At 34.6% G+C, this 25,297-nt stretch overlaps 1 protein-coding gene across 14 annotated transcripts in view; it reads left to right on the top strand.

The window, feature by feature from the left end:
• Window positions 1-25,297, top strand: part of LOC114164076 (binding protein) — a 46,946-nt gene that overhangs the window by 21,109 nt on the left and 540 nt on the right. For 8 of the 14 annotated variants that reach the window (XM_028048563.2, XM_085666254.1, XM_028048564.2 and 5 more), the window contains 21 exons: window positions 1,113-1,548; window positions 1,651-1,996; window positions 2,077-2,265; window positions 3,928-4,183; window positions 4,559-4,741; window positions 4,816-5,034; window positions 5,131-5,310; window positions 5,914-6,026; window positions 6,141-6,602; window positions 6,860-7,073; window positions 7,620-7,841; window positions 7,958-8,428; window positions 8,517-8,840; window positions 8,961-9,413; window positions 9,492-9,538; window positions 9,644-9,737; window positions 14,275-14,481; window positions 18,956-19,081; window positions 19,188-19,559; window positions 19,657-19,894; window positions 23,361-24,131. In XM_028048563.2, the coding sequence (XP_027904364.1) occupies window positions 1,113-1,548; window positions 1,651-1,996; window positions 2,077-2,265; window positions 3,928-4,183; window positions 4,559-4,741; window positions 4,816-5,034; window positions 5,131-5,310; window positions 5,914-6,026; window positions 6,141-6,602; window positions 6,860-7,073; window positions 7,620-7,841; window positions 7,958-8,428; window positions 8,517-8,840; window positions 8,961-9,413; window positions 9,492-9,538; window positions 9,644-9,737; window positions 14,275-14,481; window positions 18,956-19,081; window positions 19,188-19,559; window positions 19,657-19,894; window positions 23,361-24,052 (5,844 nt within the window). In that variant the 3' untranslated portion in view covers window positions 24,053-24,131. Of the gene's footprint in view, window positions 1-1,112; window positions 1,549-1,650; window positions 1,997-2,076; window positions 2,266-3,927; window positions 4,184-4,558; window positions 4,742-4,815; window positions 5,035-5,130; window positions 5,311-5,913; window positions 6,027-6,140; window positions 6,603-6,859; window positions 7,074-7,619; window positions 7,842-7,957; window positions 8,429-8,516; window positions 8,841-8,960; window positions 9,414-9,491; window positions 9,539-9,643; window positions 9,738-12,587; window positions 13,357-13,786; window positions 14,139-14,274; window positions 14,482-18,955; window positions 19,082-19,187; window positions 19,560-19,656; window positions 19,895-23,360; window positions 24,132-24,935; window positions 25,127-25,297 lie in introns of those variants that run through there. The other 6 variants (XM_028048567.2, XM_028048568.2, XM_028048569.2 and 3 more) reach the window with 6 other exon arrangements.

The raw sequence follows: 25,297 nt of genomic DNA, 5'->3' as shown, positions 1-25,297 counted from the left end.
GTAGCCAAGTTGGGATTATTGTTATTCATTACTAACTTGAAGGAGATTGTTGTAAATAGCAAATTATTAGGATTAAAATATTCTTAATATCTCCATAGTAATTAGGAAAAAATATCTTTAGAATCTTTCTGTTAATTTTCTAATTTTAAAGATATGATTATTACAAATAGATTATGAAAATGTAATTGGTGTGATTGTTGAGAATAAAATAGTTTTCTATTTTCCTATATAGTTCAAGTATTATCTTAGAGGAGCTCTTAAATTGGTTTTCATCTGCAATGTGGTCCTTCCTTACAACACACCTTTTACTATTCATGCGTACTGATGTAGATTGGGAAATAGAATCGGATGATAGCAGATCTACTTCAGGTGCTTAAATATTTTCTGGACTTATTTTGGTTTTTTGATGGTTTAAAGAGAGTTGTTGTTGGTAGATCTAGCTCTGAAGCAACATGTAGATATTTGGCTCACCTCGCTCTTGAAGGTGCTTGGATTGAAGTATATTATCAGAACAAGTTTTTCACCCCACTACTGATGTGCTTAAGCCCTGCTGCTCTTGCACACGCTCCTGTTCTTCATTCCAAAACCAAACATATGAAACTTTTTTTTTGTTAGAGAAAAGGTTGTTAACAAGCTTATTCATTTTTTTCATGTCCCTGTTATTGATCAATATAGAAGGTCTTTCTCCTTCTAGGTTATGAGCTTTTCGTTTCGAGCTTAAAGTGGTGCATTCAAGGTCCGCTCCTCACCCCTTGTAAGCTTGCAGGGGCTATTGGAGTATAATTGTACTCCTTCTTTCTTTATTTTTTTGTACTTCTGTGGGACAGTTGGAATATTTCTTTTTCTTGCAAAATTAGTTAGGTGTTAGTTGCTTAGTTTTTCATGTGTTAGGTTCTCAGATCTATCTAGTAGTTAGTTACTTGGATTTTGACATATAAATACATGTACCTATCATATTGTAAGTTGGTTGAACTTCTTTAAGCACTAAACTGATTTTCTTTTGTTAATCTCTCTTTTCTCTCTCTTAAACTTTAATAATGCTCATAAAAGAGATAAGTTTGAGCCATATTTCATCAATAACAATACTCAAACATGTTTATCAATTTTTTCAGGCAAGTGTTGGAAGAATGCTGTTTAACGTTTCACCAATAACGAGTCATCATCAATTGGATAAGAATTCTTTTGAAGCAGCTGTAATAGGCGGTACACAGCTATGTTCAAGACGATTACTACAGCAGATAATATACTGTGTTGGTGGTGTATCTGTGCTTTTCCCACTTATTGCTCAGTGTTCTAAATTTGAAAACGAAGATAGAGAATCTGCAAATGGTGTACCACTAACACAGACCATGAGGGAGTGGGTGACAACTGAAGTTATTGAGCTTATTGCATCTCTTTTAGACGAGAATTTAGCAAATCAACAACAAATGTATATTGTGTCTGGATTTTCTGTGCTGGGATTCCTGTTACAATCAGTTCCTCCGCGACAACTAAATTTGGAAACTCTTTCTGCGTTGAGGCATCTTTTTAATGTTGTTTCCAATTCTGGTACGTAATTTGTTCCCATGTGTTCTGCATCTAATTTTCGTTTGATGATATATTTATTTTGGCTCAATTTGTTTTTTCCTTTTCCTTTTCGATGTTTCTCAGGTCTGGCGGAGATGCTTGTGAAAGAGGCCGTATGTAACATATTTCTTAATCCTCATATTTGGGTTTGCACTGTTTACAAGGTGCAACGTGAACTGTACATGTTTCTGATCCAGCAATTTGACAATGATCCTCGTTTACTGAGGAGTCTATGCCGGCTTCCGCGTGTCCTTGATATAATTCATCAATTCTATTGTGAAAATGTAAAGTATGAATCATTCGCTGGAAGTAACCCTCTTCAACTTTCTGTTTCTGAACAAGTTACCAAGGAAAGACGAGGAATCCCTAGCAAAGAAGAAATGCATAAGATCCGTCTTCTTTTGTTAAGTCTTGGTGAAATGAGTCTCAGGTACGGTTTCATCTTTACCCTTTCAACTGACATTCACTGTAATCTGTTTAATTTTTTTTCCAAATTCTTGGGATATGCAGACAGAACATTGCTGCTGGAGACATAAAAGCTCTCATAGCATTTTTTGAGAAAAGTCAGGATATGGCCTGTATTGAAGATGTCTTGCACATGATTATTCGTGCTGTTTCCCAGTTATCATTATTGTCTTCTTTCCTTGAACAAGTTAATATAATTGGTGGTTGTCAGGTTTTTGTCAATCTTCTCCAGCGGTATGTCACCCTTGTCATTCTCTGCATGAATTTTTCTTGATGTTAAATAGCAGTTATAGTGGCACTATAGCATTGTAGATTTAGAGGAATTTGCTATTCATACTGTGAATCCGGAGGCAGCTGCTACTGTGGTCCCATGCATAGTAAAATACTGAATTGTTTTGGTTTTGTTTCTTTAATTGAACTGTCTTAGTTTTGTTTTTCAAATGAACAGAACTATAAGCACTCTCAATCCCACACCCAGTTGCACAATACTCTCTCCTCCCAACAAAGCACTCTCAATCCCACACCCAGTTGCACAATACTCTCTCCTCCCAACAAAAAATTGACTCTCTCAGTACCTCCTTCTTTACTCCAAACAAAGGGTGCCCTTTTTTTTCTCTGCAAAGTTGATGCTCTAGGCTCAAAATTAGCAAAATCAGAAAATTCCAAGAAGCTGCTCTATGTTTGTGAGTGTGTGCTGGCGGTAACAAAATTGGTTTTGGTTTTCTCTCTTGATGTGGTAGTGCACAGCTCAGCTCGATTTAGGCCATTCCTTCTGTAGCCCAATAGCATATTAGATGAAGAGGGGGTGTGCTGCCAACTTAGCTAATTATAGTAGCTTTGCAAGAGTTGCTGAAACTGCCTTTGTCGAAGTAACTGCCTTCAACTTCCAAATTAAACTGCATCTAGAGCTCCAAAAATTATGTTTTACCACTCAAATTAAAGCTCTTTGAGTCTAGAATCCAATGCAAAAATAATCAATTAAAATTGGACACCTGAAGAGAATGTTATGAGCAAAACAGTTAGCGTATATCATTGCTGAAAATCCTTAGTTTTTTGGGCTCCTTAGTTTTGAGAGAATTATATCCAAGTTGAGAACAACTATTTATCAGTTTGAGGGCTAGTGTTGTCATATTTTAGGAAGCTTAAGATTTTTTTCCTATTGGTTTTAGTAATGTATATTGGCTGCATCTTGGTTTATTACCAGCGTATCGATTCCAAAATGTCAAGGATTTGTTTCCTAGAATAGACCGTGCTTGTTTCCTAACTTACTCAACCCCACAAAACCGGCTTGTAAGGTGAGGTTTGCACCCCACTTATATATTGTGAATTGACTTTATCTCTAGTCGATGTGAGACTTCCAACACACCCCCTCATGTTGTTAGAAGTGGACTTTAAGCCTAACTCAACCCCACAAATCGGCTTGTAAGGTGAGGTTTGCACCCCACTTATATATTGTGAATTGACCTTATCTCTGATCGATGTAGGACTTCCAACATTATCCAATCAATGTATGTATACACACACACATATCATATGTATGATCAGAGAGAAATTAGTCTTGAAGGAACTGAATAAGAGAGAAATTATTTTCTTCTAAACTTGAGACAGGTTACTATGCTTATTATCCCTTTTCCATTATTTTTTTTTGTTCAGTTCATCCTCTTGTAAAAATTTGTGTATCTTGCTCGAAAACTTGCATTTCGGATATTTGCAAATAACAATATCCTTGCTAAGAAAACAAATGTTTATTTTTTCTATGTAGAAATTATGAAAGTTATGTCTAAAATTTTAGTTTGTACATTAACATGTAGATTGAAGGTTACATATATTGTTCTATGAAATCAGTTAATGTATATCTGGTTCTTATCAGTGGTCATGATTTTTGGTTTGTCTTAGGGGATCTGAATCTATTAGATTGTTGAGCTTACAGTTCATAGGAAGGCTTTTGGTTGGCCTTCCAGCGGAGAAGAAGGGGTCAAGATTCTTTAACCTCCCAGTGGGAAGGCCACGATCTATTTCAGATAGCCAAAAGAAAATCCGAATGCAACCGATCTTCTCAGCTATATCTGATAGACTGTTCTGCTTTCCACAGACTGACATTCTATGTGCCACTTTATTTGATGTTCTTCTTGGTGGTGCTAGCCCTAAACAGGTATAGGAGATGTAGATCGCTCATTTTTCCGTTAGTTCTGACATTTGCAAAACAGTATTTCAAGGATTAAATTGTGTGCTTGATAATGAGTTCAAGTGAACTAAGTTGCAAAGAAAGTTACTTTTAGCAAAAGAAAATAAGAAGAAAAAAATGAAATTAACTTGCCAATAAGCTAAAATTAGTTCATGCACGATTTCCTGTTAGATTCTAGAAAATCTGGTTTTCAAATTATGAATAAGGTAATTTAATGTTTTTCTTCGTATTTTATCTTTTAAAAGTGCTCATGGAGAAGTTTCTTTCTAGCCAGCCCTTAGTCATTATGATTCTTATTTATGGTCACTCATGGCCAATTCTAATGGAAGTTCTTCTTTACAGGTTTTACAGAGACACCCCTTGGAGAGGGTGAGAAGCAAGGGTAGTCATTTTTTACTTCCTCAAATGTTGCCTCTGATTTTCAGATATCTGTTGGGCTGTAAAAATGCACCCGCAAGAATGAAAGTAATGAATGATTTACTTGACCTTCTTGATTCAAATGCTTCAAATATTGAAGCTTTTATGGTATGGTTTCTGAAAGGTCTTCTTGATTGTTAACATCTGAAAAACTGTTTTCTAATTGATAATATTGTTAATAGGAATATGGGTGGAATGCTTGGTTAACATCGTCTCTGAGGCTTGATGTGTTAAAAGATTATAATGCCAAATTACCTGATAAAGGTGACAACGAAATGGATGAGCTGCACTTGGTGCGGAATTTGTATTCCCTTGTTCTCAGTCACTATTTGCATTCTGTAAAAGGTGGCTGGCAACAGATGGAAGAGACAGTCAATTTCCTTCTTATGCACTCTGAGGAAGTACGTTGAGAATTTGACTACACCTTTATGTTATTCATTTAAGTGATGCAAGAATGTGTAATGATAGTTACAGTATCTTATTTTTAATCGTTGTAGGGTGGCCATTCATATAGATATTTTCTTCGTGATATATACGAGGATTTGATTCAGAATCAAGTAGATCTATCAGCTGCTGTTGACGGTATTTTTATTTCACAGCCCTGTCGAGACAATACACTATACCTTCTGAGATTGATTGATGAGATGCTGATCTCTGAAATTGATAAAGACCTCCCGGTAAAGGGTTTGCCTGCAATTTCCTTTTTTTTTTGAATTATTCAGTTTGTTTCTATAAATTTGATTTTATATTATACGTGGAGGGTGAAATTTCCTTACAAAAGCATTATGAATAAAAAAAATCAAATCGGTGTGACATAATCCCAAATTTGGCATATTTCATGAAACTACGATTAACTTCTTACTAGCATATAAATATGCAAACAGAAGAACAGTCGTATGAAAGCTAGGTAATCAACAGCACAATGGGAGTCACAAGTGCACCCATCACAACATCGAACTCTTCCATTTTCTTCCTAATCATTATGCTGCTGCAATGAGAAAATGTTTGACAGTGAATAAGGTTTGATGGACAAGTCCTGAATATAATGATGGATTCTTCTCCCTGTAAGAAATACAGTAAAATAATGTTTTCTCCAAACCTCATTATCGTATTATATATACATCTAAAGATACTATTCTATAAAAGCTTTCAGCTTGCAGAATGAAATTGTCATGTGTTTATTAGTATAGAGGTATTATATCGTACTTTGATTTCAAAGTACAACTGATGTTTTCAACCCATTGAATATGTTTTAGAAGAGTTCTATTTTTTTCTTACAGTTTCTAGGAAGTGACTTCGATTTTCATGTTGATTTGGAAATGGAACAACACAAAGAGTACAATACTGCCTTAAAAGAAGTATTGATAGAAGAAGCTGACGTTCAAACATCTAGGTATGAAAATGCAGATCCTTGTTTCCCATTGGCACTATTTACCCAATAAAAACGAATATTTAATTCATGGCATGATGTAAACTACTTTTACAATTGGATTCTGTACGCTTTCAGTAAATCACAGAATTCTAATCAGCCAATACCAAAAGATGATACAATGGAGGAAAAGTGGTGGAATCTTTATGACAAATTGTGGGTTGTTATTGGCAAGATGAATGGTAAAGGATCCAGCAATATGTTAGCGAAATCATCAGCATTGGTTGGACCGTCTCTTGGTCAAAGGGCACGTGGTTTGGTTGAGTCCTTAAACATTCCTGCTGCTGAAGTGGCAGCTGTTGTTGTAGCGGGAGGGATTAGTACTGCTTTGACTGCAAAGCCTAACAAAAATGTTGATAAAGCTATGGTTTTACGAGGGGAGAGGTGTCCTAGAATTATTTATCGCCTTGTTATTCTGTATTTGTGTAAGTCTTCTATGGAAAGGGCATCACGGTGTGTCCATCAGTTTATCTCACTTTTACCTTGCCTTTTAAATGCTGATGATGAGCAAAGCAAAAGCAGGCTGCAACTTATTATCTGGTAATATTTCTATTGAATACTTGCATCATGTTTATACTCTTTGCACCCCTAACACACAATTAAAGTATGTGTTTTTTCATGGGGGGAAGTTTTTTCCAATTGGGAATTTTGACCTCAAAAAGAAATATTTCCTGCTCTGATTGTAATGCCGCAGGGTGTTTCTGGCCACAAATTTCTACAAAAAACAGACTCAAAGTGATTTCTCTGGTTTCAAGATTAAATTGTTAAAAATTAACTTCCGGTTTGGATGTTTGTAGGACACTGCTTTTTGTTAGGACACAGTATGGAACATTGGATGATGGTGTTCGTTTCCATCTTTTATCACATTTGATACGGGAGACGGTCAATATTGGAAAATCAATGCTTGCTACTAGCCTTGCTAGCCGAGATGAGGCCTCAGATCCTGGCTACAATTCAAAAGAGGCATCATCCATTCAAAATTTAATACAAATGGATAGAGTTCTGACAGCAGTATGTCTGAAAATATATTGTCATATACTTTCGTCTATTTTGATACTTTTTTTCTCTCCTCTTTTAGGGGAGTGGGTGTTCTCCAATATTATTTATAGAATTTGATACAAGTTGTTGGTTATGTGTTTGTATCTCCAATTATTTGAAAAGTGTGTTAATGCCTAAGACATTTCTAAGCTATAGGTTCAAAATTAACCCACCCGGTCATGTGATATTTTCATCAATTGTTTTGTAAGAAATATATCGTATATTAGTTATCAGCATGCGACTTATTTGATGACCATCAGTTATAAACTAATTAAGGTCATTCCAGGAACTGAAATGCTTTTGAAAACTTTGGTCAAACAATGCATACAATGTGTTCATTCTTGTTAATCTTCTGATCAATTTAAATTTTTTTTTATCTATTAGTTTCTTTCCATTCTATACAGTTGATCCATGGAGTCATCTTGAATACGAGTGATATATTATGTACTCTGGCTATGGTTAATGAATATTTTGTTGCATGAAGTGTTGTGTTTTTATCTGTTGTCTTTAACTTTGCAGGTAAATGATGAGGCTAAATATATCAAGACATCTAAAATGGACCGCTCCCAACAGATACAGGAACTTCGTTCTAAAGTAGATGAAAACTCCTCGGGAGAATTTAGCAGCAAGAAAGCTTTTGAAGATGATATACAAAGCAGCTTGAACTCTGTTATTGCTTCAGATGATAGCAGAATAGCTGAATTCCAGCTGACTTCTGAGGAAAAGCAGCAAAATGTCGCTGTAGGCATAAGATTCTTTGTTATACATTTATGCATTTGTTAACCCTGCTTTTTCCTTATAAAAGATGTTATATTTAATCTGTATGCTTGTTAAGAAATAGGGTTGCTTTTATACAGGAAAAATGGATTCACATGTTTCGTTCTTTAATTGATGAGAGGGGTCCATGGTCTGCTAAGCCTTTTCCAAATACTGTTGTTACACATTGGAAACTTGATAAGATAGAAGACACATGGCGACGCAGGCCAAAGCTAAGGCAAAATTACCATTTTGATGAAAGTCTGTGTAGTCCTCTTTCTGCCACTGGTAGTGGGGTTGCTACTCCTGTTAGTGAAAGTAATCATGGTTTTGTGGGTAATATACCTGACCAAATGAAGCAGCTCTTACTGAAAGGGATAAGAAAAATAACTGATGAGGGAACTTCAGACACAAATGAAACCAATACTGATATAAGTGGACAGAAGACACAAACTCCCGGTGATCATTCAGACTGCCAATCCTCAGAATTACCTAAAGATGTCAGTGACAGAAAGGATACTGTGCAAGAACGAAAAGATACTTCCTCTTCTCCTGAAACAGAAGCTAGTGAGGTATGTGGTAGGATGGAATATGGTCTCTTGGTATTGAAAGGTAGTCTGAAACTCTGTTGCTGATATCATGCCTAATTTCAATTTTCAGGTGCTTGTTTCAATTCCTTGTGTTCTTGTGACCCCAAAGAGAAAATTAGCTGGTCATTTGGCAGTGATGAAAAATGTTTTACATTTCTCTGCTCAATTTTTGGTAGAGGGTACTGGTGGGTCATCTGTTTTTAAAAACTTTGATGCCTCACTTAATTCTGATCTCACCAAGTCTGATGTAAAACAAAGATCATATAAGTGGCCTGTTTCTGGTATGGATCCTCAAAAGGGAGCAGCAGTTGGTCATGCAGAACTAACAAATGGAAATGGATCTATTAAACTTATGAGATGTGTTAAACGGCATCGAAGATGGAGTGTTGCCAAGGTTGGTTTGCTGGTTTCATTTTCTTTGCATGTTTTATTGCACTACACTCATTGAATATTGATTATCTATTTTTTTCCTTTTCTTTTGGATGATTCTTTTTTCTGATTATGATCTTATTAGATAAAAGCTGTTCATTGGACACGGTATTTGCTCAGATACACTGCCATAGAGATTTTCTTTAGCGATTCAGTTGCCCCAGTGTTTTTAAACTTTGCATCCATGAAGGATGCAAAAGATATAGGAAACTTGATAGTTACTACAAGAAACGAATATTCATTTCCTAAGGGAAGTGGAAGGGATAAGAGTGGATCTATTAGTTTTGTTGATCGGCGAGTGGCACAAGAAATGGCAGAAACTGCCAGAGAAAACTGGAGGAGGAGGGATATAACAAACTTTGAGTATTTAATGATTCTAAATACACTTGCTGGAAGATCTTACAATGATTTGACCCAATATCCCGTTTTTCCTTGGGTCTTGGCTGACCACTCATCAGAGGTTCTTGATTTTAACAAGTCATCTACATTTCGAGATCTCTCAAAGCCTATTGGAGCACTTGATACAAAGCGATTTGAGGTTAGCGTTCAAAATATAAGTCAGTTTGATCTATTATCTTTATTATTACCATTCTTATGGTATGCTTCTTATATTTAGGTATTTGAAGATAGATACCGTAGTTTTTGTGATCCTGATATACCCAGGTAATTGGTCTGTTTTGGTCTAAGATTTGTAGTGATCCTTTATTTTGTCGCTCATATAAGATAGATAACCTTTTCTAATGTGTTAGTGTTTTTCTATTCATGCAGTTTCTACTATGGGTCTCATTACTCAAGTATGGGCATTGTTCTTTATTACCTTCTTAGATTAGAGCCCTTTACATCTCTTCACCGTAATTTGCAGGTATGACAACTAACAACGTATTTTAAAAATTTATTGCTTACTACTTTTAGTCTAGTCATAAATGTCCTGCAATCATGTACAACAGGTTTTGAAATGGTAATAGAAACTTTTTTTTTTTTCAAATAAAACTCATTAGATATTTGTCAATCATGTACTATGACATCTCAACTATACTAACCTCCCAAAAGACATTTATCATTTGTCATCACATGAAAATTTCTTAAAGAAAAAAAAAAAGAGGAAACAAAAAACATGAGAGGACCAAACCAAACTCATGTAAAACAGATGAAATGACTTCCTACAAAGCCTATACAATTCTGAATATGGGAAGAAAAACAAATCAAAAAACAGAATGCCAAGAAACCCTATACAAATCTGAACATAGGAAGAAGAATCTTATTTTGAAAAAACTCTAAGGTTCTCTGTTTCCAGAACTAAAGCTGTCAACTTATCTGCACTGTGACTACCTTCGCATAAAATATAAGAAACTTTAATATCCATGGATTTACACAACTGGAGACATTTTTACGCCATCTTCCCCTAAGTCTCCTAGGAACAATAGAAAGGGATGTAATAGCTAAACAGACCAAAGTAGAATTGCATTCCCAGCATATTATAAAAACTGTTTTCCTTACACCTTTTTATATAAATAATATTATGAAAGATAATAATTGTTGATATTATAACGTTTAGGTAAGGATAAAAGTAATACGATATATTAAGATGTGATTTAAAAGACAAAGTACTTACACATTTATTATGAGAATTAAGTTTAGTACTGGATTCATTGTTTTAATCTATTTAGACGACAAATAAGTTTCCACTAGAAAAATTAAGTGTTGGAGGTCCTAACACATAGGTAAGTTTATGACCCAAAGGAAGATTAACTTCTTTCCACTTTCAGTCAGTTAATGGCTTTTTTCTGCTATTAGACCATCCATAAATATCTAGTCCCTAGCTTGAGATGTCTAATCCTTAGCGTGAGTGAGTGTGTAGATTTCACATTGATTAAAAATAAGGCCAACTCACAATGCACATAAGAGGGGGTAATTCTCACCTTATAAGCTAGTTTTGTGAGGATGAATTAGGCTTAAAATCACTTCCTAATATGCTATCAGAGCATATACTAGCGAGGTTTGAAGGCTCTAGTTCTTGTCTGGTTTGTAAACTGCATTGCTCTCTCTATGATCTGAAGCAATGACAAGTAGTTGACGATATAGTCGTTATAAGGAATGATGTTGCTAGAATGTCTCAATTAAAGCAACACCTTCCAAATCATTTTTTGACCAATGATATTTGAAGTCTGAAATATCTTTTGTTACTGAAGTAGCCCAATCAAAGGAAGGAGTTATAATTTCTCAAGGATATATTCTTTTGACGTTCTATGGATCTAGTGGATTGTTCTATGGATCCAACTCAGAAATTAATTGTAGAATAGGGATAAACTTTCTCTGATCCAGAAAGATATAGAAGACTGGTTGGAAAACTTATTTATCTTACCCTTACTAGACTAAATTTGTCTTTTGCAGTTGGTGTTGTGGGTCAGTTCATTCAAAATCCTTGTATTGATCGTTGGAATGTTGTCATTTGTATTCCAAAGTTTCCTAAAAGGGCTCCTGGACAAGGTCTTCTTTGTGAAGATAAAGTGAATATTCCAAATCTTTGGATATTGTGATGCTAATGGGGTAGCTTATTCTATGTACACGTTCTACCATAGTATATTTTGTTTTTTTCTGGAGTAAATATTATTTCTTGGAAGAGTAGGAGACATAATGTAGTCGTTTGATCAACTAGTCAACCTGAGCATAGGGTAATGACATCTCACTTGTGAGCTTATATCAGTAAAACAATTCCTCCAACAACTGTATTTTTGTAATTTAGCAAGTGAAGATAAATTATGAGATCTAAGATGCTCTCCACATTACTTCCAATCCAGTGTTCCATAGAAATGGTCCTCATTACCTCTAATTCAGTGTTCCATGAGAAGACTAAATACATAGAAATGGCATTATATTCGGTGAAATTTGTTGTCCAAACAAAACTGCTATATTTTGCTAGATGAAATTATCAACTTATAGATGTGTTAACAAAATCTTTGAGAGAACTTTGAGAGGGAGTGGTATAATGAGTCATCTTAAATAGATTTTCTCTAAAGGTTGGTGTATGTTGTGTTGTACCTAGTTTCTACATATAACCTCTCTTATTCTCTTTTCTTCCTGTTAAGATATCATTAATATCTTATTTTCTGTTTTTACTGTTATTAGTCTTCATATGTATTTTGGGCTTAACCCATATTTTCTTTATTATAAATACAGTCCCTATGTGTATTTTCTACATAAGGGAGATTAATCTCAAATCCTATTTTCTCTATATTCAACACTTCCATTATTCATTGTATCTCTTCTCTTCCCTCTTATTCATTCTACCTGAAATCTCACATTATAAATATGAGATCCTAAGAGAGGGAAACACTTTCTCAAATTCATTTTATATTCTTTTGTATTTTTCTTAAGTATGGCATTGGACACGTGTTATGTACAACTGTCATCTCTCTTGTATTTCTATAAATACCTCTGTCTACAGAGTGTTAAGTCAAAATATCAAAATCCTTTCGTTCAGTTTCTCTCATTTACCATGTTACGTCCAGTCTCAATGCCACATTCTCTTTAAAACAGCTTGGTCAACTAGAGTATTTTCCTGGTTTGGAAATCAGACATTTACTTGACAACTAAGTTGTGATGACTCAAACTAAGTATCTTCGAGATTTGTTTCATAAAACTCATCAGACCGAAGCTCACATTATATCTACTCCAATGGTCTCTAACTGTAAGTTTTCTAAACATGGTGCAGACCTATTTGGAGATACTACTTTGTATCGATTTGTGGTGGGGGCGTTGCAGTATGCTATGTAACTAACGAGGCCTGAGATTAGCTTTGATGTCAACAAAGTCTTTAAGTTTTGGCACAACCTCTTGACTCGCTTTGGAATGTGGTTAAACACATTTTACGCTACTTGAAGGCCATATTGTTCTATGGTTCACATTTTCAGCTAGCATCCTTTAGTTCTCCTGTACCTCTGCGAGCCTTTTGTGATGCTGATTGGGCATGTGATATTGATGATCGAAGATCTACATTTGGTGCAGCTATTTTTCTAGGACCAAATTTAATTTCCTAGTGGTCTCGGAAACAACAAATTATTGCTGCTCAAGTACTTAAGCTGAATACAAAAGTTTAGCCCAGACTTTTGCTGAACTCTTATGGATTTCTAAATTACTCGCTAAGCTTCAAGTTCCCTTCAGCTCTTCTGTACTATACTGTGACAACCAGACTGCAGTTTCCATTGCACATAACCCTGTTTTTCACGACATAACCAAACACATGAAAATAAATGTGTTCTTTGTTCACGAAAAGATTTTTTTGAAATAGCTGCAGGTCTCTAATGTTCCTGCTCTTGATCAGTGGGCAGATGCCTTGACGAAACCTCTATCTTCCACGTTCCAAACTCAATGTGAAGAATTTTTCTTCTTAAAAATCTTCTTCTTGAGTTTGAGGGGGGCTGTGAGTGTTATTGTATTATCTGATATTCTGATATAGAGAAAGGACCCTGTTTAATATTAAACATTTTACCTCCAAGGTCATAATAGGTGTTAGATATTGTTTGATATTATTAAGATATTGTTAATCACAATATCAAACAATATTTTCTATTTACTCTATTTATTTTCAGTTACTTTTTTTAATTGTACCTCTCTCTATTATAAATAGATTACTCTATGTGTAATTTATACACAAGGGTGATTAATATCAACTCCTAATTTTTTTATTCTCAACAATAGGTAACAAAATCCTTTTTCAAAGAAGAGGTATTGTTTAAGTCATCTCAGACTTCTTTGGCAGAGGAATAAAATATAATTTTGGCTTATCTTGGGAACCATGGAATTTCACATCCAACTCGATAAATGAATCTTAATTATTCCAAATCTCAAAATTAGCGTCATTTGACCCATTCCTCCACTAATGTTGTTGTTTGATCTTGATTGTCCTTATAGAATCGTTCAATTGTACTAGCTCCACATCAAATAACTTTCCCCATCAAATCAGTTGAGACCCACCACTTTTAAAAGATCATTAGGATTATCACCTCAACCATTGAAGAAAAAAAACAAACTTGGGATGGATTCAAACGGTCTCTGAGACCTTGTTTGTGGCAGTGGGGGTGTTTGTCATTGGAGCATTATCCGTGAGCTGCACTTATGATGGTGGTGGGGGGTGACATTTTTTATTGGTGACGTGATTGTCGTTGTTGTGATCGTTTGTGTGGGAGACACCTTTTTGTTCCACCACTATCTTCGAGTATGGCCGTGGCAGCTGAAACAGAATCTTTTGTTTTCATGATGCTTAAGTATGACAGCCAATACCTACATTCCTTTCCTTCTGCGTGTATTGTCAATTGCTTTGTATTTGCTTGCTTTTCTTTTTTTCATTTTGCTATATTTGCTGCATATTAATTTTTCTTATGCGTGATCATTTTTGGCAGGGTGGTAAATTTGATCACGCTGACCGTCTTTTTCAAAGCATTGAGAGCACCTACAGAAATTGCCTTACAAATACTAGTGATGTGAAGGAGTTAATACCTGAGTTCTTTTACATGCCTGAGTTTCTTGTCAATTCAAACTCTTATCATTTCGGAGTTAAACAGGATGGTGAACCTATTCTGGATGTTGGGCTGCCTCCCTGGGCTAAGGTACATAAATTTTGTAAAGTACTTTATTTTAATAAATTAACACTTACTAGCAATTTTTCATGTTTGGGAAAATTTATTTGAAAAGCAGAAGCATAAAAATGGGAAAAAAAACTGCTTTTTTGAACCAACTTCATGCAGTTTTATGCTTTTTTCTTCAGCTTTTACAGTCACTTTTCTGTTAAGCACAGCTAATGAACCCAATTAATTATTAAGATATATCTCTTATATAACCATCTTACCTGAGATTGAAACATGTTTATTATACATAGTATGATGAGAATTATACAATGTCTATTTGTGATGACTCCCCTCTCTCAACTACCTCCATCGTGTTTCCTTATCAAGGTTTATTGGATTTTATATTTTGAATTCAAAAACCTGAAAGGTGATCAGTATTATTTGTTTTGGTTTTCATTATCAATATTAGCGAAAATCCAGTTATTTAAACCCTGAACACTACTCCTACAAATGCAATTTTAAACTGCTTCAGCATATACTGTGAGCTTGCACCAAAGAAATTTAAGATGAATAATCCTCTTCTAATTTGCTATAAAAATTATATACAAGTTTTCTAATTTATCAGCAAAATTTATATTCAAGTGATAGAAGACAGATTTGGAATTCATAGTTCCAAAGATTATAGAAATTCTAACCACCCAAAAAACGAAAAAAAAAATAGATATGACATCTTTTTAAAGGATCCCTCAAATTTGGCTGCCTTGAATGACAATATGCATTACATTATCCCAACTATGGGATAATGTAACCAATCTTGAACGTTTGTCATTTTTTTACGTGACAGAGCCAAAAAATATGAAAAATTAGGAAAAGGAAATTGTTCTGAATTGTTTTCTTTATTTCAATGCTTTTAGAATGAAATTAAAAATTTGAAATTTGTATTCAAATTTTGTGTAGTGATAATGATTGTGAGTACTTTTCATGTTGTTTAAAAAAGTTTATTGTTTTTCATGACATTCTTCATCAAATCTCGTGCTTAAACACCTAAATAAAATGGGTTGACTGACAGTAGGAATAGACATCTTATTTAAACGACTCGCATAATTTTAATCCATGGTGATGTTCCTTGGCGTTTTTGGGGTGATGTTGTTCTCGATGTATGTTATCTCATTAATCATATGCCATGTTTGGTCTTAGATAACAATATTCCTTATTCTATTTTTTGTTCTTCATGAACCTCTATGCCTTACCTAAAATTGTTTGGGTCCACATGCTCTGTTCATATTTTAGTCTCGGTCTTGATAAATTATCTCCTAAGTCACACAAATGTGTTTTTTTTAGGATTCACTAGATCACAAAAAGGATATAAATGCTTCTCCTTTCCTTTACTTTAAGTCTCATTGTCCTCCTGCTTCTCCTTCTAATACCATCAATATCCCTATTATCAGTGATCCTCTTGTTGTGTCTAGTGCACCTAGGGATCCTCCACCACCACCAACCTTTTAGGTGTAGAGTCAACGATAGCTTTCCCATCCCCGAAATACTCACTTCTAGTGTCAACTCCTCCATTGCCTCTGTCTCCAACAACTAAGTTTGAACTTCCAATTGCTTTTTATAAAGTTATATGTTCTACGCGTAAACCTTCTCCTTACTACACTGCTTTGAGTTACCATAGATTATCTCAATCTTTTTATACCTCTTTTTCGTCTATTTCTTCTGTGTCAATTCCAAAATTTGTAGAGCATACCTTAGCCCATTCTGATTGGCGTTAGGCCATGGTTGATGAAATAAGTGTTCTTCAGAATAGTGGAATTGGGAAACTCATTCCATCACCGTCTACGAAACCTATTGTTGGTTGTAGGTATTTTTTTTTCTATCAAAGTTTGTTTTGATGGTATTATTAATCATCTCATTGCTTGCCTTGTGGTCAAACACAAATTTTTGGTTTGGATTATGGTGATAAATTTTCTTCAAAGATTTATAGCCATTTCTGCTCTTCAACAATGGTCTCTTTACTAATTAGATGTCAAAATGCTTTTCTTAATGGAGATTTGTAGGAAGAAAATTATATGGAGTAACCTCTAGATTTTGTTGCTTAAGAGAGTCTTCGAGATTGGTATGTTGTATCTGCAAATATTTATATGGCCTGAAACAATCTCCTAGGGTCTGGTGTGGAAAATTCAGCGGTGTTCAACAATTTGGTATGACTTGCAGTGAGATAGATCATTAAGTCTTTTATCATCACTCAAGTGCTAAGTGTATTTATTTAATAGTATATGTTGATGACATTGTTTGTATAAGCATTGACCACCATGGCATCTTACAAATGAAGCAACACCTTTGTCATTGCTTTCAAACCAAAGATTGTGGCAAACTCAAATATTTCTTAGGGACTGTGGTATAGCACAATCCAACAATGATATTGTTATATCTCAAAAGAAGTATGCATCGGATATTTTACAGAAAACTGTGTTGATGAACTGAATTTAATGACACACCCATGGATCACACTACCAAACACCTAAAGGGGGAGCCTTTCTCAGAAGTGCAGAAGATTAGTTTTTAAATTAAACAATCATATTGTTCCCCGTCCTGACATTTTCTTTCTACCCAATGTGATGAGATTAATTCCGCATGTGCAAATCTTTGGAACACAATCATTCGTATATTAAAGTACGTTAAGGATCTACTGGAAAATTTTTGTTATATGGTCACAATAGCCATATTAAAGTTATCTGTTTTTTCAAATGCTGATTGGGCAGGATCTCCTTATAATATAAGATTTACTTTTAGATATTGTCTCCATTGGTGATAAACTCGATTTCTTTGAAGAGCAAGAAACAAAATGTTGTGGCAAGATATAGTGCAAAAGCATAATATATAACTATGGCCTCTGTCCTCTGTGAGCTTCATTATTCGAAAAGATTATATTTAAAGACATTAAGATAGGGTTTGTTAACTCAAATGTTTAATTAACAAATATTTTTATTAAGTTTGTACGGAGCAAAAATTGATTATATTTGTAACAAACTTGGTACATGCAATTTATATGCACCTGTTTGAGGGGGAGTATTTGGTACTATTAAGGTATCATTACAAATTGTTAGTTATAATATCATTAGTATTTGGGCTTAGCCCATATTTTTTCTATGATTCTTTATTATAGGTAAATTACCCTATGTGTATATTCTACACAAGGGAATTTATCATATACATAGATTTAACTATTTCAAACAACCAATGCTAATTAGATCACACTTCAAACACTCTGTGGATCGGTAGGTAGCCTTTTCACTATTTATGTTTATGATATAGTTATCAGAGGAAATGATTAAAGATCAAATCAAGCATTTGAATGGAATTTTGGCCAAGGAATTTGAAGTGAAGGACTTGGTTCAGTTTAAATATTTTCTAAGGAGCGATATGTTGATCGAACAACAAATGGTATTTATTTATCACAAAGGAAATACACAATGAACTTACTTCAAGAAACCATCAAGCCTAGGTGCAAGGGAGCCACTACTCCTATAGAACCGGAAAAGAGAGGTGAAGAAGAAAGTCCACCAACTAATAAAGATAGATATCAAAGCCTAGTTGGGAAGCTAATCCTCCATAGTCACATTGGGCTTGAGATTGGGTTTGCTATGAGCATGGATACTCACTATACATCTAACCCAACTGAGGCCCACATGAAAACAACGAACAAAATCCTCCAAACCTCTAATGTACACCAGGTTAAGGGCTCTACTTTAAGAAGAACTCAATTAGAAGCATTGATGTCTATACCGACTCAAAATGGGCAGAATGCCCCTCTGATAAAAAATCAACTATACAATATTGCTCTTTTGTGTGGTGAAACACGGTGCTTGGAGAAGCAAGAAACAGTCTATGGTGGCAAGGAGTGGTGCAAAATTGTTCCACCCACTATCAAACTGCACATTAATGTCTAGTTCCAAGCATGAGATGTATATACTTCAGCATAAGGGGAGTGTGTTGGAAGTCCAACATCGACCAAAGATAAAGTCAATTTAGAGTATATAAGTTGGTGCAAAACTCACCCTACAAGTCGGTTTTGTGGGGTTGAGTTAGACTTAAAGTCCACTTTTTAACTATAACAATAATTAAAATATCCAATTTGGTCTTAGAAACATGTTACTTCTTTTGACTTTCATTTCTCAAAGTTCTCTCTTTACAAAGTATTTCCCATAGTCATCAAACTTGCTAACAGGTTTACTGCACTAGAGTTGTCAATTTGCTAACTAATCATTTCCTGGGGACAGATTTGGATATATGGTATTTAGTTAAGTGCTAGATTTGGATATACAATATTGTACATCTACGCAATAATGTGTTTGATGTTTTAATCTTTTTTTCTTTTGTTCTCTTCTCACACTAGATGAAGCTATCATTAACCCTCTTTAATGCATGTGTCTGTTACTATTAAATATTTTTAATTTTGAAATATTTACAACAAACAGAACAATACAAGCCAAATATTTATAAATTATTTGCACAGGGTTCACCTGAAGAATTTGTTAGGAGAAATCGGGAGGCCCTTGAAAGTGAGTATGTTAGCTCAAATCTTCACCACTGGATAGATTTGGTATTTGGTTACAAGCAACGCGGCAAACCTGCAGTAGAGGTATATCATGATAAACAAATTTTATGGCAATCAGCGTAAATTAGAATTGGAAAAACTAAATTATTCTGTTCAGTTGAGTTGTTAAAATTTTAACATTGGATTATAGGCAGCGAACATCTTCTACTATTTGACTTATGAAGGTGCTGTTGATCTGGAAACAATGGAAGATGATTTGCAAAGAGCAGCTATTGAAGACCAGATAGCCAACTTTGGTCAGACTCCAATCCAGATATTTCGTAAGAAACACCCAAGAAGAGGGCCACCTATTCCAATTGCGCATCCTCTGTACTTTGCTCCTGATTCTATCAGTTTGACTTCCATTGTATGTAATGCAAGTCAATGCTCATCTGCTTTACTGTATGTTAGTCTAATGGACTCAAATATTGTCATCGTAAACGAGGGTCTCAACTTGTCTGTTAAGATGTGGTTGACAACTCAACTGCAGTCCGGTGGAAATTTTACATTTTCTGGTTCCCAGGTTAGGCTTGGTGTCATCAGACACTGAAAAAAGTAGGACTTTCTTTATTAGAATTATGTTTGGTTTCAAGAGTGATGAAATAATCTCTAATTTTCAGCAGGATCCATTCTTTGGAGTTGGAGGATCTGACATTCTTTCTCCTCGCAAAATTGGAATTCCTGTGCCTGAAAACGTTGAACTTGGAGCTCAATGTTTTGCAACAATGCAGACACCCTCTGAGAATTTCTTAATATCATGTGGCAATTGGGAAAACAGTTTTCAGGTCATATCCTTAAGTGATGGCAGATTGGTACAGAGTATCCGACAGCACAAGGATGTGGTGAGCTGCGTTGCAGGTATGTATAGTGGTTCAGATAGGATTCCTAATATGGTTACGTAATCAGCATTGATGTCCTGCAATATACTGTCTTGTTTGCTGAAGAGTGGCATGCATTCCTTAAACCAGTTACGTTTGTTATCTTTTATACTCACGAAGTGATATATAGATTTTCTTTGCGTAGAGCCTGACTTGCATAGTCATTATGAAAATATCCAATACTGTCATTATGAAGTGATATATTGATTACTTGTGAACTATGGAAATCGTTATTGCTAGAAATCAGAGATCAGACTCTCTACAATTCAGGGATTTGATTTATTCTTGTGTGTTTTGACTGATTTTTATTGTATTCTAACATGCAATTATAAATAAGAAGGAATTTTGACAGATTTTATTGTACTCTAACATGTCATTATATATAACATGCAACGCACACAACATTAAGATAAATTCTTTCAATATGGTATCACTAATTTAGGATTTTTCTTTTTTTTGGATCCTTTCTATCGAGAAATTATCAAATGAACAGTACAACTCACGACTACTATATGTCCCATTTCCCTATTGCTGACCTCTTTTCAACGCTATGTCTCCGCAACCTGAGTTAGCATCATCTGGAAAATACTGCAGTTTTAAGTTTCAAAACTTGTAAACCCACTTTTAATCATCTCCACGTGCATTCTCATGTGCTGTCTCTCAATGGTAAGTATTTCTCACGGGCACACCAGATGAACATGTGTGCCCTTTTTTGGTGAGACCTATCGTCCAGGATAGATAAGTTGCCAACCCTTTCCGTAACCCTCTCTAGACCTTTTGGCTTGATTTTTCGTAGACTGCGAAGGTTCCTCTTTTGATTATAATGTTGCTGTGATTTTTTCGATGTCCTCCTTGTGAAATGTTGACCAAAAAAACCAACTAGAAGCACTTGACAGTATGTTGCTACCTGTGATCCAGTGAACCCTTCTACAACTTCCACATCACCCACATTCCTCCATATTCTCAGGCAAAAAACACGGAGACACTTCACCTGCAGAGGACAATGCTGCCTTTGCATCACTGAGTAATACTTATGGAAACTTTGCACGGGTAATTCTGAAAATCGTCCAAAAAACATTGTTATAACACTGGATAGACAATTCATAAGTGTCGGAAGTTCCATGGGAAACTCTCTTGTTCACCTAATATTGGTCAAACTTCTACTATTAAGTCACTTGTTGATCCTACACTACTAGTTGATCTACCTGCTCGCGAATTTACTTGCAACACTGCTTTGGTGGCACACAGTAGGAATTCTTTCAGTACCTTGTTAGAATGAGAGAGAGAGGCATAGGCTGAATCCCTAGTGACCACATGTTTATGCTTTTATAAATAAGAAAATACAAAGAGATGGGGCCTAAGTCCATTACATCTAACACTTCCCTCAAGTTGGTACGTATAAATCATATGTACCTAACTTGTTACAAACATAATCAATTATAGGTTCTTGTAATGATTTAGTAAAAAATCTACTAGTTGACCATTAGAATTAACAAAATCTTCATTTCTCTTGTTATAATCTTTTCTCGAAAAAAATGACAAGACGAGATTTGAGCTAATATTGATAGCAACTTGATTGTTACATATAAGTGTCATTTGTGTAACCTCTCCATATTACAATTCTTTAAGTAATTGTTGAAGCCAAATAAGCTCACAAATAGTTGAGGCCATAAGTATATATTCGGCTTCTGCACTAGATCAAATTATCACCAACGAAGACTATTCGAAAGTGCAGTGGTGGAGCTTGGTTCATTGTGGCCCCCACCCACACACACCAATTTTTTTCAACACTTGAATTAACATATAAATAATTTAAAAAAAAAATAATATATTCTATATTCTTGGTACCCCTAAAATTTTTGTATTTCTATTTTGGCACCTAAATTTTTTTTTTAAGATATGCCACTATGGAAGTGGGTCTCCTTTTCGAAGGAGAGCTTGCCCAATTATCATCTGAATATCATACAACTTTATTGTGATTATTGTGTCCATATAACAAACCTTGTCTAGGAGAACCTTTGATGTACTTCAATATAATGACAACATCCCAATGATTTGCAAATGGAGAATTAAGAAATTGATTCACCACGCTGACATCAAAGGAAATGTTAGGACGAGTAATTGTAAGAGAGAGAGAGAGAGAGAGAGAGAGAGAGGAATAGGCTAAATCCCTAATGTGTGTAGAAGGCCTAAGCCCGTTACATCTAAGATACATACCTAGTAAGTTCTTTTCTACTTTTGCTCCTTGAAAACTTTTTATTTTGTATTTTCACTCCTTAAATATTTTGGCTGAAAATATAAACAAATGGTTCACCTCTTGTATATCTTAATCAAGGATTGAGATTTTATCTTCAACATGGACATAATTCTGAATGAAAGAATCTCTTTATTCTAAATTAAAACGGATTTAAATTCAATAGCAAATATATTAGTTAGATTTCAAATAGAAATTTAAAATATTTCTTGGTTAGACACGTTCACACATAAACATAAATGTATACACACACACACACACACACATAGACATATATTTTTACCTCACTTTATTTTATCTCTATCCTTTTTATTTGATCACTAACCCAGTCATAATTTTCTCCCCTTTTTTCTTCTTTTCATCGGATGCACTCTCAAGTGGTTATACAAATAAGCATCATATATTTGGTTTATCATAAGCTTTGATATGAGTATCATATATTTGGTTTATCATGAGCTTTGATATGAGTATCATATATTTGGTTTATAATAAATTTTGATATACTTTTTAATCAATGCTTCAGAAATAACCAAATAAGCATCTTACCTCCCTCACATATCATCCTCTACACTTTTCTTTTTAGTTGTGCTAGTGCAATAGTATTATCTTGCTTTCCAAAAAAATATTTTTTCTACTTCATACTATAATAGTGTATTTTCAGAATTTCATTTGGTCCTTGAAAAAAAAATTTATCAAACCTTTAATCAGATGGTAGCATGGGAAGTTAACATAGGCCATGTAACAACAAAGACATAAGATAAAATATAAAAAAGTTGAGAAATCTTAATTTTGGGTCTAAAGAAAAAATTAAAAACTGTCGAGATCAAAAGCATATTTAAGGGTATTTAGAATTAAGTTGATAGTACAAGTATACAGAAAAGGGATTATTAATCTGTCTTTTTTAATCACACTATTAACATGTCTAAAATATATATTTTAGTCAATTTCAATTTTAGAATAGTCCATCTCTTCATTTTATTCTAATGTGTTTGCTTTGCTGTTGGTTGACCTATTGAATTGCAAGTTATGTGTATCTGTAGTCGGTACATGTACTTATTATTTGTTTCATAGATATAAATGTTTGATTTGACAACTTTCAGTGAGCTTTCTGCTGACATGTAGTATTGCACTATGATGTTCAGCCTTCTATTTTCTGCTTCTGTCTGACTAGAGGATGGTATTTGTGCTGCAGTTACATCTGATGGAAATATCCTCGCGACTGGAAGTTATGATACAACAGTAATGGTTTGGGAAGTCTTTCGTGGTAAAACCATTGAAAAGAGAATTCGAAACAGTCAATCTGAACTGGCCCGGAAGAATCATGTCATCATTGAAACTCCATGTCACATCCTTTGTGGGCATGATGATATAATAACTTGCTTATATGTTAGTCATGAACTTGATATTATAATTAGTGGATCAAAAGATGGAACATGTGTATTCCACACCCTGCGAGAAGGTCGATATGTTAGATCCTTACGTCATCCATCAGGCAGTCCAATAACAAAGCTTGTCGTGTCTCAGCGGGGCCAGATTGTAATTTATGCTGATGATGATCTTAGTTTGCACCTGTATTCGATCAATGGAAAATATCTGGCTGCCTGTGAATCCAATGGACGCCTTAATGCAGTTCAATTGAGCCGATGTGGTGAGTTTTTGGTAGGTGCAGGTGACCAGGGGCAAATTGTTGTTCGCTCTATGTACACCCTTGAAGTTGTTAAGAAATATCAAGGAGTTGGAAAGGTTATGACATCTCTGGCAGTAACCCCAGAAGAATGCTTCTTGGCTGGCACAAAAGATGGAAGCCTCCTAGTGTACTCGATTGAAAATCCTCAGATTCGTAAAACTAGCCACAACAAGAATACAAAATCAAAACTGACTTAACACAAAATATTACAATAGCTTGTAGAAGGTGCATGTTGAATTTTGACTGTTAGAGCTGCCCGCATGATGACTATTTCAGGTACAGCACTGCCAATATTATGACTATTTGGTTCCTTTTTTTTTTCTTTCTCCAATACTTAGTATTTGTTCTTAATTGCAGATTGCTTGATTATATCTATCAATCAAATAAAATTCTGATGGACTACTTCCCAATCATTTTAGTTATACATGATTGACAATATGTCTATTTCCCGTTGTTCCTTACTGCAATTACTGTCATGTCATTCATTGGCAGTCATTTCATCTGTGATATGATTGCTGCTCTATTAATTTACATTTCTGCTGCTTCTAATCTCTGCAATATTGTTAATCGCGTTTGACTTTTAAATAATCAATCTCAATTTCACATTAACCTTGTAAAAAAAACATTTATCAATTGAATTATTGTAATTGATTGTTTATTGTTTATTAGTTTTAATTAGTTAAGGAAGACTTTGTCTCAACTTCTAATTAAACTTTAAAAATCCGAAGTAAGACCCATACTACTTGTAATGCACATTTTGTATTATGGGTGATGATGATGTTAGACAAACTGATACTGATATATAACAGAGTCTGTTATATCAGTTATGTTTTCCAGTCTTATATATATTGAAAGCCTTGTATCGTTGGCTTCTTTTCTCTTCATGAATATAATTCTCTTATCCTTTTCTGTGTTTTCTAACATGGTATTTAGAGCTTCTTTGATCTGACCATGGCTTCCACCTCTATTTCTTCTTCCACTGTGCACTCTGAAAATTTTTCTGCTGTCTCTCCTTTTCTTTCTCACACCTTCAATACCCGTATATCTCTAATGTTGGATGATGACAACTTTCTTATATAGCAACAAGATTTAGCCACTGTTCAGGGACTCAAAACTCACTGTTCTTGGAAGGTTAAGGCGTTCCTCTGAATACCACTCTTGATGATGCGCTCAACAATATTATCGATCAAAATATAACAAGATCAGCTTCTTGTTATTTGACTTCTCGCTTCCATAATATAATTATTTACTCCTTCTCTGTTTTCTAACAGGTGACAGTTTGTTCTTGAATGTATCTCTTTACTGAACTTATCGTACTCTGGAGTCTTAATAATTTAAACTTATCTCTTGAAATCAGCTTGCTGCTCAAAACATGGGTCATTCTTTGCATGTGTGTCTGTGAATAATCCATAGTATTTGATGATTGTTCTTAGCAAGTAACA

The sequence above is a fragment of the Vigna unguiculata genome, chromosome 9 (genome assembly GCF_037176805.1).
Source record: "Vigna unguiculata cultivar grain cowpea cultivar isolate G323 ecotype 2 chromosome 9, ASM3717680v1, whole genome shotgun sequence".
NCBI lineage: Eukaryota > Viridiplantae > Streptophyta > Magnoliopsida > Fabales > Fabaceae > Vigna > Vigna unguiculata.
The sequence above is the reverse complement of the archived record's forward strand: the minus strand, read 5'-3'. Positions and strand labels throughout refer to the sequence as shown.